Genomic DNA, 14,681 nt, shown 5'->3' on the forward strand with positions numbered 1-14,681 from the left:
AAATAAAGAGTCATTCCATGAAACTAAGAATGTGAGAACTGGATTACGGTAATGAGCTCCAGAACTCCAAAAAGTGAGTCATGCATTCAAAATCTTCAAAGAGCTATGAATTTCCATTTAATGCCATAAACAAACAGCTCAGGGAAGGGATCAGGCCTCTGCGTCCCCAAAACTTGAAACAATTACTGTTTCCTTAGTGCTGCTGCTGCTGCTAAGTCACTTCAGTCGTGTCCGACTCTGTGCGACCCTATGGACAGCAGCCCACCAGGCTCCTCTGTCCACGGGATTCTCTAGGCAAGAATACTGGAGTGGGTTGCCATTTCCTTCTCCTTTAGTGCAGAAAAGAATATCCTGTGTCAATCACTGGGATTTTTTGGGCTGGCCAAAAAGTTTGGGTTTTGCATAAAATGATACAGAAAAAAACAAACTTTTTTCCTTATAAATAAGCAGAAAAGGGTAACTCCAATTATTCATCAGATGAGGCTGTGTATCAGCTTCAGTTGGAGTCCCTTTATGATGAAGACATTATGAACAGAATCCCAGCCTATCTTCTTATAGGCAGTAGGACTTTTATCAAAATTTGAGTCTCACTCTAATTGATTTCTCATACATTTATATTACCCTAAATGTTAGAAAAATTGAGGCAAGGAAAATGAAGCAATAAAGGAAAGGCAAAGAAAGCAATTTAAGTTTAGTTAATGCCCATTGCCCCAAATTGCAAGAATAAATTATTGCAAAAAAAATTTAAGCACTTAAAAAAAGAGTTGATACCAATTACCACACACACATCGTGATTCACATGTATAGGTGAATATGCTATATGGATAAAGGGGAAATAAATTAAGATTAAACAGTAGTTAGTCAACATTAAAAAACAAATCTATAGGATTTTAAATAATGTTTTGAGTTCATGCATTGTTATCTAGCATTTTAAATATACATTCCGGTTACAGAAAATTACCTACAGCAATCCTTGTTCCTTCAAAAACTAAGTGATCAAAACCAAATATGGTTAGATGAACATGCATTTTACTTTTCATGAAAAAGTGGTTGATTTTTCTATCAAACAACTGTTATAGCAAATTTCTTGGTGGTCCAGTGGTTAGAACTTTGTACTTTCATTGCTGGGGCCTGAGTTCAATCTCTGGTCAGGCGACTAAGATCCCGCAAGCCACACAGTGTGGCCCAAAAAACCCAACTGTTATATACCATAAATTAGGTCCAAACTCTAATTACAATTAAACCATAGAGTACTGTGCCAAAAATATCCATGAGTAAATTAGTCTTATTTCTGACTTTTTTTTCCTCCCAAGTCCTTTAAATAAAAGAATGGACAGAAAGTATCCCAAATAGTACACAGATTACTGATGCTCAGTGATAAAAAATGATTATTATTAGTTTATAATGAGTTTAAGAAGAGAGGCAGCTGCTGAGGGCCAAGAAAACAAAGCAAATTTTAAATTTTGTATATATATATATACACACATATATATATTTGGATCCTTTAAAGAAGCCATAATTTTCATTATAATGAATATTCCTACACTGACACAGACATCCATAGTTTGCATATCGTATTAGTAACTGAAACTAACTTCGATTAACCATAGATTAATAAGATACCTCTAACAAAACTACAGACTAGGAGTCTTTAGTTGGTACAACGGAAGGGCCTGTCTCTTGCTCATGAATTATATCTTTTTTCCATGCCTTCACAGTACCTACACAGAGGATGTAAAAATCATTTAACTAAAAGCTCAGTCCCTAAGGCTTGCAGGAACCAAAGGTCAAGTTCTGAATGTGATTTCTATCCAAAGCTATCCTGGTCATTTTATAAATGAGAATCTTATGAAAAAGCAACCTTTACTATGCATCATTTGCCCTAACTGTCTATCTACATGCCTCTCAAATAAAACAGGGTTTTGTTTTTTTTTTCCCTATATGGGCCTAAAAGGTAAGTACTCATGCTTGCCTTCACGGATGTGGAAGACATTCTCCGGGTTCTGAGATTCTTGAGTCAGTCCTCTGCTGGGAGCAAGCAGCCCCTTGCTCAGGGTACAAAGCCTATAAAACAAGAAGAAACACACTTAGAGAAGGTTCCATGGCTTCTTTCCTCACAATCCCAAAGACCTGTGCCTCCTCTGGAGCACTTTGCCATTGCACACTCTTAGTAAATACTGTCTTTACAGTGTCTGCACTAGTTTCTCAAGTGTATGCATATTTGCTTATGAGGCTACACCATAAACCATCTCTCCAGTGAGAGCAAATTAGGTTAACAATCTACAAAATAAATAAATAAAAGATATCAACCAGGTTTCATGGTTCTAACTTATTACCTTCAGAAGCCCAGAATCTATCCGGTAAACAGCTGAGTAAACGAAGAATATTTATTTTGTTATTGTCATACCATACTTCCTCAATAAATAAACTAAACCCAATTAAAAGTCAATCAGCTTTGAAAACAGAATGAACCCTTTCCAGGGTTACTCAAAGAGAGTATTTAATGTACTTAGGCAGAAATTTCCTACTCCCCAATGGAATAAAATCCAAGGTATTCACCCAAATATGCTTAACCTGTTCCCCCAAAACAAGCTGTTTAACTTGATTTTGGCTAGTACATAAGTTTTGACTCCTAACCACACACTCTGCTATCAGGGATAACACACACATAGTATCAGGGACTGACAGACTGATCTGTTGAGAGCCCAGTGGACTAAGGCAAGGCACTGAAAACATCAAGAACCCCAGATATTGCTATTAATTCCAGCTCAAGTGACTAGTAAATTCTTACTACCTAATGGCACCCCACTCCAGTACTCTTGCCTGGAAAATCCCAGGGACGGAGGAGCCTGGTGGGCTGCCGTCTATGGGGTCGCACAGAGTCGGACATGACTGAAGTGACTTAGCAGCAGCAACACCAGGTTCAGTAATAACTAACTTATTTTCTTTAGAGTCCAAATTTACTATAGATTTCTCTTCTGAATTACAGCATTCACAAAGGGTCTCTGACTAAAAATATCTGGTAAAATCTCCATGTAGTTTTCAGTCATGTGCTACTAGAACAAATCCTGGTCCTTTCACCAAATCAACTACTCTAACTGCAAAGAATACAGAAAGGAGCACATGCTCAGTGGCTAAATTAACTCCTTAGCCAGCCAGACATCACACTGTCTCTGATATGCTCCCTGCTCATCCACTAAGACCAGAATGCTTCCTAAAGGGTTCAGGTTTTGGTTTTGTGTTTATTCTCCAATTACACAGCTAACAAGACTCGATCTTACACAGTTTTGGTTTATCTTTTCCCAATAAATTTTCCATTTCTGTATTTTTATATGTGGATTAATATTTCAATCTTCTTATTCTTGACCTTCTAATTTGTGTTTTCTCAGAACATGAGCTGAACTTTTTCACTATTTCACTTTCTGTATACTCTGTAGGTTCAAATCCCTCACTGAAGGAAATAGAGCATGTGGTCTCAGAAACTACTATTCTGCAACTGAATATATTGGGTTTTAAAAAGCACACTGGAAAAAGCTAAAAATCTTCCATTGCCACTATTAGCTGGAAGAGCAAAAAATCATGCCCTCAATACATTAACTGGGAATAATAATAGATGGAGTAGATGATCACAATATAAGAAGCGAGATCTGACTCTGAGTGGGTAAATACTTCAAATACTAATCACGAACTAACAGGAGCTATACAACTCATCTCACATATTTGGGTAAATACACATTTATACAAGCATTCTGTCTTGTTCCTTAAGAAGCAGCATTTTCTGCAGACTGAGGAAAACTATCTCATTCTGCCTGAGTGAAGAGCAGTGTAGTATACAGAGGTTAAGAGCCTACCATGCTGCTTGTTAGCTGAGTGACCCTGAGCAAGTTACCTAACCTCTCTGAGCTTTCGTTTCCTCATATGTAAAATAGAGAAGTTAACACACGTTAACCTGGGAGGGGCATGCCTACTACATTGACAAGTCCTCAAAAAAACATGAGCTATTCCAGAAAGGCATGCTTCTTCAGAGTCTCCCCTAAAGGTCAAAAATGACCAGAAGTTTGGGAATAAGCCAGGCACTATAATGGACCATCTCTGAATAGAGTATCAAATGGAGATAGTGAAGAAAGGAGTTGATAAATACAGAGAAACACTTGGGTCAAATTATTTGGAAAACTGTGGTCCTGGTCCTGCAACCCTGCTCTTTGCACACTGCCATAAAAAATGTGGAAATACATCCCTGTAGCACAACGAAGGCCTAATGTGAATGCTCTTTTTAAAAATCATTGATTATACTAATCGTGTATCAGTATAACAAATTTCTATTCTCCAGTGAATATTCAGTGTATTGTAACTTTTCACTACAATTTCATGTTGTCCCTACTGATAATCTGATGAAACCTGTGGCCCCTCATGCCTAGTAGCTGGGGTGGGGGGATATATTTTATTGATATACACAATGATATATATTATTTCAGATGGTTCACAGACCACTCCCTTTTGACACCCCCATGGGCCCCTAGACTTAAAATACTGTGATTCAGATCAACCTCCTTGTCCAAGTGGCCCAATCAAAGCCACTCCCCCACCTGGCCTTAAGGGTCTTGCTGTTCAGTAAAAGTAAAATTCAATCAGCACCAAGGGACCTAGTCACACAGTTCTGAGGTCCTGAGAGGCCGGAAGGTACCCTGCAATCTCTACCCACATTACAACACACTCAAGTCAGAGTCCAAGTCTGTCAAGCACTTAACCATAAACATGCTCTGCAAAGAAGCATAGAGGGTGATAAAAGTAATATGCACTCCTAAACTCTAGCCTTCTGACAAAAGGCTAACTCCACACTACACCCCAGACGAGCAAAGAAAAAGGAATGTCAGGGAACACCCAACTTCCTCTCTTCAAGTGTCGCTTCACTTTTATCATCAAACTACGGCCAGAAGACGCGCAGGCGGGAGGTGCAGTGCAGAGGCTGGCGGGGTCACGGTACGTTAGTGTCTTTCCCTACCCGACCCTATTTTCTGCCCATAAGTCCCCGGCATTAGTTCCGCCTGCTGCGGCCCGCTCCTTCCGCCCGGGCCGGCTAGCAGCGCCGAGGCAGGGAGTGGGCGCCCCTGGGTCCGCGCCCCACCAGGCGCCCGGCTACCTACCGCAGCGCTGCTCGCCTCATCGCGCTTGGCCGCCGCTGCACGCGTGACCACAGAGCCGGGCCTCACGCACCGGTCGGTGGAGAGAAGTCGAAGCAATGTAAAGCGCGAAGACGAAGAGAGCGCTCGGGCGCCAGATCCGACCTCACCCAGACCGCACCCTTGTACCACGGCCGCGGAATGGGGCTGGGGGCGGGGCTACGCAGTCCGGGAGCCGAGTCTCGCGGTCCAAGGGCGGGGCCTCGTTGCCCAGGGGCGGGCCCACGCTGAGCCTGCAGCCCCACTCATTGGCGAGAAGCTGTAATCCGTCTCCCCCCAGGTTCCCGCTCAATCAGCAGCAGCGGGAGTGTTGCTAACTACGACACTGGCCTATCACAAATACTGTGGATAAAATGCACCCGGCGGCACCGGAGTGTGACGCAGAGGCTAGGTTCAGCCGCATCCTTGGAGCTTGTCTCCGTTATCCCACTCAGGGCCCCACCCTCTGGAGATGCTGATTTAGTCAGAGGTAGAGTTGGACACGACTTGGCGACTGTACAACATCATCATCATCCTGGTGCAGTATATCTCAAGGCGACCCAGGTCATGCTAACGTTAGCAAAGGTTGAGAACTCTGCCCTCCGGGGGAAAAAATTGTTCCTTTTCTAATCTCGGTCTGCCCCCTAGCGTTTGGCAGTGGGCGATCTTGGCCCGCCCAGAGAGATTCAAGGCCAGAAAGTTAAGACGATGTTACCCTAGGCTGTGATTCTCCAATTCATTCAACGAATTCTTATACAGCTGTTTGCAGTGTGCAGGACTCTGTAGATTCTGAAGATGCAGCAAAATAGACAAAACTCCCTGCCCTTTGGAGGCTTACCTTATAATCATCAAGCAAGTTAGCAAACTGCATCGTTTCAAATGTGATAAAGAGGTCAAAGGAAGAAAGAAAAGAAGGAAATAAGAGGGATCTTTCCAAAATATACGCACGTCTTTCTTTGTCCTTGAAGATGGTAATTTCCTGTAAGGCAGGGTAGATATTGTATGCTTTTTCTGATACCCCATGCTTACTAAAAATTTGTCAGTTTTAATTAAGCTGGCTCTTTTTTAAAAATCAGTTTATGAATTACAGATGGCCCATGGTCTTTGGCTTCCTCTTTCCTCTCCACCTAACTTTCCCTGCTTTTATCAGTCCCACATCCAGATGATGGTTAACTCCTGAAATCCCACTCTCCTTTTGGCCTGCAGGGATCTCGACTTTCTTTTTGTTCATATTGTCCATACCTTTCCAGTGTTGGTTTTGTTTTGCTTTATGACAGTTCTACTGAAACAGAGCAGGACCCTATAGGGCCTTCCCAGGGACCGATTACCCCCACCCCCACCATGTCCCCTGCCTCTCATTTGGAGAAAAGCTTTAGCCTCATAGCTCTGCCCCAAGTTCCATGGAGCAAATTTAACTGGAGAAGTGAGAAAATACAGAAGCAAAGGAAAACAGTCAAGCAAGACAAAATAATATTAATTTAGCCATAAAGCAAAGTCAAGGACTTTTAGTTACTCCTCAAGAGCTATTGGGGTTTCCCAGGTGGCATTAGTGATAAAGAACCCGCTTGCCAATGCAGGAGACGTAAGAGGTGCGGCTCGATCCCTTGGTTGGGGAGATCCCCTGGAGGAGGGCATGGCAACCCACTCCAGTATCCTTGCCTAGAGAATCCCAAGGACAGAAAAGCCTGCCAGGCTACCATCCATGGAGTCACAGAGAGTCAGACACAACTGAAACAACTTAGCACATAGCACAAGAGTGACAGATAAAACCCTGAGCCATAGCCTTGATTTTTTGTTTTTTGCAGATACTAAAACCCCCACCTGAATGTTGATTACAAGCACTTAGACCCCAGATCAGTTGGAACCAGAAGGCTGATGATGGTTAACTCCCAAAATACCACCGTTGCCTCACTGCCAACCAATCAGAAGAACGTCCACACACTGATCAGGCACCTACAATGTCACCTATAATATGGCCTTTAAAGACCACTTTGGGCACCTTGCAATAAACACTATACTTTCCTTCACCACAACCCGATATCAGTAGATTGGCTTTACCAGGAGTCAGGTGACCAGACCCAGGTTTGGTTTGGTAACAATACTTCTTTGTACTCTACCATACCTAACTTGGTGCAATAAATATTTTATCGAATTACACTTTCTTGTTGGTTTTTACTTGAACTTTTGCTTGAGGCAACAGTAGGTTCAGGGAGAAAAATTAAGTGCAAGAGAATTTTTTAGGTTACATAGATGGTATAATGATAGGTAGGCATAGCTTATAATTTTGTGCAATTGAGTCACTTTCCAGCCAGACACATTCTCATCAGCCTGTAATCAGTGTATTGTTGTTTAGTCGTTCAGTTGTGTCTGACTCTGCAACCCCATGGACTGCAGCCCACCAGACTTCTCTGTTCATGAGATTTCCCAGGCAAGAATACTGGAGTGGGTTGCCATTTCCTTCTCCAGGGGATCTTCCTGACCCAGGGATCAAACCCAAGTCTCCTTCATTAGCAAATGGATTTTTTACCACTGAGCATCGGTGATTCAGTGTATAAATAGTGTCATTTTGGGCTGGAACAGCTAGACCCAGTGACTTGATGCCATGAAGATGCTTTTTCTCCATCACTTATCTTTGCTTTACTTTGTGCACAGGCTTCGTTCGTTTTTCCCTATATAATGGTGTCCTCCACATGGTCAAAGCAGCTCCTGAATTTTACATTTTACAATCACAGCCACATCCACATGCTTGGAGACTGATCCCAAAAATCTGTAGCCCAAATACAAAAAGTCCTGAAAGAGGTAGACCCAGGTGGGATTAGGTACACACCCCTGAGCTGGTCAACTGCGGCAGCAGGGCAAGGTCACATGATTAGCCCATTTGACTTAACAGGAACCTCCTCACCCAGGCCTGTGGACACATCACAATCTACTCATATGGCTATCTTCATAAGTAGCCATTCAAATGGGGATATGGAGCTCTCCTTAGAAAAGGAGTACAGAGCAATCAACCCCATAGATGTCTCACTGCAGATATTATTTAAAGAACAAAAAAAATCATATCATCATCGTTTAGCCCACTTACCTTAGTTCTAACCTCAGGGAACCCCTGTTAAAACCCAGCCAGTCCAGCATTCATCCATATGTCTACAATTCTCTCAATTGGCAGCCTGTGTAAAATTCTTAAAACAGCTCAGCAACCCTGATATCTGTGTGTGTGTGTGTGTGTGTGGCAGGGTCGGGGGGCGGGGGGAGGTGTACATTTGGTATATGCCATACCAGATTTTGGGTAGCAGCGATAGAAGGCAAAGTGGTCATAAAACAAGGCCAGGAAACGGGCAACAGTTGTGTAGTGGTGAGAATCACTGAAGTAACAGATGTTCTACCCCACATTTTTGTTTCCTGTTATTCTCCACCTGGGCTTCCCACGTAGCGCAGTAGTAAAGAACCTGTCTGCCAAGCAGGAGATGTGGGTTTTATCCCTGGGTTGGGAAGATCCCTTGAAGGAGGAAATGACCACCTACTCCAGTATTCTTGCCTGGGAAATCCCATGGACAGAGGAGTCTGACGGGCTACAGTCCATGGGGTCACAACTGAGCAACTAAACAGCAGCAGCAGCAGCTCCAGCAGAAGTAAAACTCAGGCTAGGCAATTTCAAAATGGTGGTAGTTTTTATCACTTTTCTTACCTTTCCTGAGCTCCACTTTTACTGCTGCTGCTGCTGCTGCTAAGTCACTTCAGTCATGTCCGTCTCTGTGCAACCCCAGAGATGGCAGCCCACCAGACTACGCCATCCCTGGGATTCTCCAGGCAAAAACACTGGAGTGGGTTGCCATTTCCTTCTCCAATGCATGAAAGTGAAAAGTGAAAGTGAAGTCACTCAGTCGTGTCTGACCCTTCGCAACCCCATGGACTGCAGCCTACGAGGCTCCTCCGTCCATGGGATTCTCCAGGCAAGAGTACTGGAGTGGGGTGCCATTGCCTTCTCCACTTTTACTACTGTTCATCAAATCCAAGTGTTGAAAGGTTTATGTCTTCAACAATGCTCTTTCCCTCTAACAGTATCCTCTTGCTTAAAAATGGCAAACATGTAAAACACGGCATACTATTAGTGACACGGGATCAGAGGGTCTCTTTAGGCTACGACATCTTCATTTCAGAGTGTCATCTTCAATAAAGATGTCTTTCAATAAAATAGAACTTAAAAGGTAAAATTACAATGGGCATCTCTCCTACCCATACCTAATCTTCTATCATTTTCACCTTGTCATGCCCACCCTCCCAGCCACTTCACCCACTTTCTCCAACAAAGTCAGTTCTCTTCCATTCATTTCTCCCTCTGTATCCTATTTATCTCCATTCTCTTGCATACCAACTTTGCATCATTTTTTCACATCACCTCAACTGCTACCATTCCAGCTGGGAAATAGAGCCTCCCTTCAGACCCCAAAGCAGTCCATTCAACTGGGCCAGTGGAGGCACCAACCCTGCCATTCCTCAGCCCAAGGAAAATCAACAGGTACTTCCAATACAATTACAGCTGCACCAGATGCATGACATAGAGGGAACAAAGCTGTAAACATACTGCACTATCGCTGCAAAAGTTCATGCTTCAGAGCGCCGGCAAGCTTTCAAAACTGCCTTTACAATGAGGATTTGTATATTTTAGAGATACTAAAAATCATGCTGTTTGAATTTACACAACATTTTTTCCAGTATAAATGTGTATCTTGTGCTATTTGGAGATGGGGCCACACAAACACAGGATGGTGCCATTAGTATTAGCTGACTTTATCTTCAGAAACAGTGACGGTATTCTAGCAGTTTATCTTTATGTGTGATCTTTATGGGATTGTTAGCTTGCTTTGGTCTGTTTATATAAGTAACTCATTAGCACACTGCACAGGTCACCACATATGGCTTTGCATTTGGCCTCATCTGTGGAGATGCAAAAACCATGCCTGGAGAGAGGAAAGATCCCTATTTTACTCCTAAAAAGGCTCTTCAATGGGGCCATTTCTTCCTTGACTCCAGTTCCTACCATAACCCACAATTACTCACTCCTTGTGTATTGTTCAGGCTCCTCCATCTCCCTCACCCTGTCCCTAGCAGTTCCCTTAAAAATTCCCTAAGGAGATACATATGTATTTCTGAGGAGGTATAGGTATAGATCAAGACATAGATATAGATACTGTCAAATACAGCACATGTACGGACTTCCCTAGTGGTCCTGTTGCTAAGACTCCATGCTGGCAATGCAGGGGGACCAGGTTCCAACCCCAGTCAGGGAACTAGATCCTGCAAGCCGCAATTAAGAGTTCACATGCCACAAGGAAGACTGAAGATCCTGAATGCTGCAACTAAGACCTGGTGTAGCCAAATAAATAAATGTTAAAAAAAACAGCATAACTAAAACCACCAAATCGATAAAACAGTATTTAGTAAGACTTTGCTGTGTATATAAAAACAGTTGTCAAACTGGGAGCTTCCAAATTCAAAGACTGATATGAAGCTCATGGGAAAGTGAAAAAGAGAAGGGTATTAACATTTACAGTCACTGGTTATTACACTGGGGTTAAAGATGGTAGTGACTGCTTAGAAGTTTTTATTTCATACCACTTTTAGGGAGATGACTAGTTTTGTTACAATGGTAAGAAGCATTTATAAGAAATAACCTAAGTTGAGTTGTGCTTATGTTCATGAAAAAAGCTAGACTCAGTCTGGCTTCCATGGCTTCTGTGGTTCTGTCAGCTCGGGGAGTCCGCAAGTCTAGTCTCCATTCTGTACTTACGTTTAGCAGCTCCCCCCTTTTTGGTCCTTATCTCAGCAAGTACAGAGTGTGACCAACTAGTTTAGCACTGTTCCTAGTGACCACTGTTGATGCAGCCAGGCTGAAGCATCACACATTCATTGTCTGCAATAGTTGAGGCATCAGGACAGAGAGTCACGTAGCTGCTGTTACCAACAGCTGCATCATCACAGACCAGGGAAGTCATATCACGGAGTTCTTCAAGTTGTCTAATCCTGATGGATATCATTTGGTATATGAGAGGCTGCTAAAGGCATTTAAAACCCATAACAGCCAAGAATTTTTCAAACTCTCCAGGGCAGAGATTCCAAAGAGCTAAGATTTAACCAACTAAATTCAAATGGATTTTAACCAACTTCAACCTTTAGCTTTCTGAGACAATCTATCTAAAATTTTTTTACATAGACACAACATGATGTATTAGCAATCATATATCCTCATTATTACTTAAGACAGGGTGAACATAAGGGTATTTTGTATTTTAGCTCAGGAGGTGGTGCTGTAGGTACAGTTCAGTTCAGTTCAGTTCAGTTGCTCAGTCATGTCTGACTCTTTGCAACTCCATGAATCTCAGCACACCAGGCCTCCCTGTCAATCACCAACTCCGAGTTCACTCAAACTCACGTCCATCGAGTCGGTGATGCCATCCAGCCATCTCATCCTCTGTCGTCCCCTTCTCCTCCTGCCCCCAATACCTCCCAGCATCAGAATCTTTTCCAATGAGTCAACTCTTCGCATGAGGTGGCCAAAGTACTGGAGTTTCAGCTTTAGTATCATTCCTTCCAAAGAACACCCAGGGCTGATCTCCTTTAGAATAGACTGGTTGGATCTCCTTGCAGTCCAAGGGACTCTCAACATTCTTCTCCAACACCACAGTTCAAAAGCATCAATTCTTCAGTGCTCAGCCTTCTTCACAGTCCAACTCTCACATCCATACATGACCACAGGAAAAACCATAGCCTTGACTAGGCGGACCTTTGTTGGCAAAGTAATGTCTCTGCTTTTGAATATGCTCTCTAGGTTGTTCATAACTTTCCTTCCAAGGAATAAGCATCTTTTAATTTCATGGCTGCAGTCACCATCTTCAGTGATTTTGCAGCCCAAAAACATAAAGCCTGACACTGTTTCCAATGTTTCCCCATCTATTTCCCATGAAGTGATGAGACCGGATGCCATGATCTTCGTTTTCTGAATGTGGAGCTTTAAGCCAATTTTTTCACTCTCCTCTTTCACTTTCATCAAGAGGCTCTTTAGTTCCTCTTCACTTTCTGCCATAAGGGTGGTGTCATCTGCATATCTGAGGTTATTGATATTTCTCCCAGCAATCTTAATTCCAGCTTGTGCTTCTTCCAGCCCAGCATTTCTCATGATGTACTCTGCATATAAGTTAAATAAGCAGGGTGACAATATACAGCCTTGACATACTCCTTTTCCTATTTGGAACCAGTCTGTTGTTCCATGTCCAGTTCTAACTGTTGCTTCCTGACCTACATACACATTTCTCAAGAGGCAGGTCAGGTGTTCTGGTATTCCCATCTCTTTCAGAATTTCCCACAGTTTCTGGTGATCCACACAGTCAAAGGCTTTGGCATAGTCAATAAAGCAGAAATAGATGTTTTTCTGGAACTCTCTTGCTTTTTCCATGATCCAGCGGATGTTGGCAATTTGATCTCTGGTTCCTCTGCCTTTTCTAAAACAAGCTTGAACATCAGGAAGTTCACAGTTCACATATTGCTGAAGCCTGGATTGGAGAATTTTGAGCATTACTTTACTAGTGTGTGAGATGAGTGCAATTGTGCAGTAGTTTGAGCATTCTTTGGCATTGCGTTTCTTTGGGATTGGAATGAAAACTGACCTTTTCCAGTCCTGTGGCCACTGCTGAGTTTTCCAAATTTGCTGGCATATTGAGTGCAGCACTTTCACAGCATCATCTTTTAGGATTTGAAATAGTTCAACTGGAATTTCATCACCTCCACTAGCTTTGTTCATAGTGATGCTTTCCAAGAACACTTGACTTCACATTCCAGGATATCTGGCTCTAGGTGAGTGATCACACCATCATGATTATCTGGGTCATGAAGATCTTTTTGGTACAGTTCTTCTGTGTATTCTTGCCACCTTTTCTTAATATCTTCTGCTTCTGTTAGAAAGTGAAGTCGCTCAGTTGTGTCCAACTCTTTGCGACCCCGTGGACTGTAGCCTACCAGGCTCCTCCATCCATGGGATTCTGCAGGAAACAATACTGGAGTGGGTTGCCATTTCCTTCTCCAGGGAATCTTCCTGACTGAGGGATTGAACCCGGGTCTCCCGCATTGCAGGCAGACGCTTTACCCTCTGAGCCACCAGGGGATATATTATCTGCTTCTGTTAGGTCTATACTATTTCTGTCCTTTATTGAGCCCATCTTCACATGAAATGTTCCTTTGGTATCTCTGATTTTCTTGAAGAGATCTCTAGTCTTTCCCATTCTGTTGTTTTCCTCTATTTTTTTGCATTGATCGCTGAGGAAGGCTTTCTTATCTCTCCTTGCTATTCTTTGGAACTCTGCATTTAGATGCTTATATCTTTCCTTTTTTCCTTTGCTTTTCACTTCTCTTCATTTCACAGCTATTTGTAAGGCTTCCTCAGACAGCCATTTTGCTTTTTTGCATTTCTTTTCCATGGGGATGGTCTTGATCCCTGTCTCCTGTACAATGTCACAAACCTCCCTCCATAGTTCATCAGGCACTATATCTATCAGATCTAGTCCTTTAAATCTATTTCTCACTTCCACTGTATAATCATAAGGGATTTGATTTAGGTCATACCTGAATGGTCTAGTGGTTTTCCCTAGTTTCTTCAATTTAAGTCTGAATTTGGCAATAAGGAGTTCATGATCTGAGCCACAGTCAGCTCCTGGTCTTGTTTTTGCTGACTGTATAGAGCTTCTCCATCTTTGGCTGCAAAGAATATAATCAGTCTGATTTCGGTGTTGACCATCTGGTGATGTCCATATGTAGAGTCTTCTCTTGTGTTGTTGGAAGAGGGTGTTTGCTATGACCAGTGCATTCTCTTGGCAAAACTCTATTAGCCTTTGCCCTGCTTCATTCCGTATTCCAAGGCCAAATTTGCCTGTTACTCCAGGTGTTTCTTGACTTCCTACTTTTGCATTCCAGTCCCCTATAATGAAAAGGACATCTTTTTTGAGTGTTTTAAAAGGTCTTGTAGGTCTTCATAGAACTGTTCAACTTCAGCTTCTTCAGCGTTACTGGCTGGGGCATAGGCTTGGATCACCATGATATTGAATGGTTTGCCTTGGAAATGAACAGAGATCATTCTGTCGTTTTTGAGATTGCATCCAAGTACTGCATTTCGGACTCTTTTGTTGACCATGACGGCTGCTCCATTTCTTCTAAGGGATTCCTGCCCGCAGTAGTAGATATAATGGTAATCTGAGTTAAATTCACCCCTTCCAGTCCATTTTAGTTCGCTGATTCCTAGAATGTCGACGTTCACTCTTGCCATCTCCTGTTTGACCACTTCCAATTTGCCTTGATTCATGGACCTAACATTCCAGGTTCCTATGCAATATTTCTCTTTATAGCATCGGACCTTGCTTCTATCACCAGTCACATCCACAACTGGGTATTGTTTTTGCTTTGGCTCCATCTCTTCATTCTTTCTGCGGTTATTTCTCCACTATCTCCAGTAGCATATTGGGCACCTACCAACCTGGG

General features: G+C 42.7%; 1 protein-coding gene across 1 annotated transcript in view; it reads right to left on the reverse strand.

Annotated features, from left to right (window-relative positions):
* ACOT9 (acyl-CoA thioesterase 9) overlaps positions 1-5,336 on the reverse strand; it is a 29,223-nt gene extending 23,887 nt beyond the window's left edge. Inside the window, exons 1-2 of the mRNA XM_027534033.1 lie at positions 5,145-5,336; positions 1,973-2,064 (exon numbers count right to left, since the gene is read on the reverse strand). Of these exons, the coding sequence (XP_027389834.1) occupies positions 1,973-2,064; positions 5,145-5,164 (112 nt within the window). The 5' untranslated portion in view covers positions 5,165-5,336. The remainder of the gene's footprint in view (positions 1-1,972; positions 2,065-5,144) is intronic.
* Between the last annotated feature and the right edge of the window lie 9,345 nt (positions 5,337-14,681).

The sequence above is a fragment of the Bos indicus x Bos taurus genome, chromosome X (assembly GCF_003369695.1).
Source record: "Bos indicus x Bos taurus breed Angus x Brahman F1 hybrid chromosome X, Bos_hybrid_MaternalHap_v2.0, whole genome shotgun sequence".
NCBI lineage: Eukaryota > Metazoa > Chordata > Mammalia > Artiodactyla > Bovidae > Bos > Bos indicus x Bos taurus.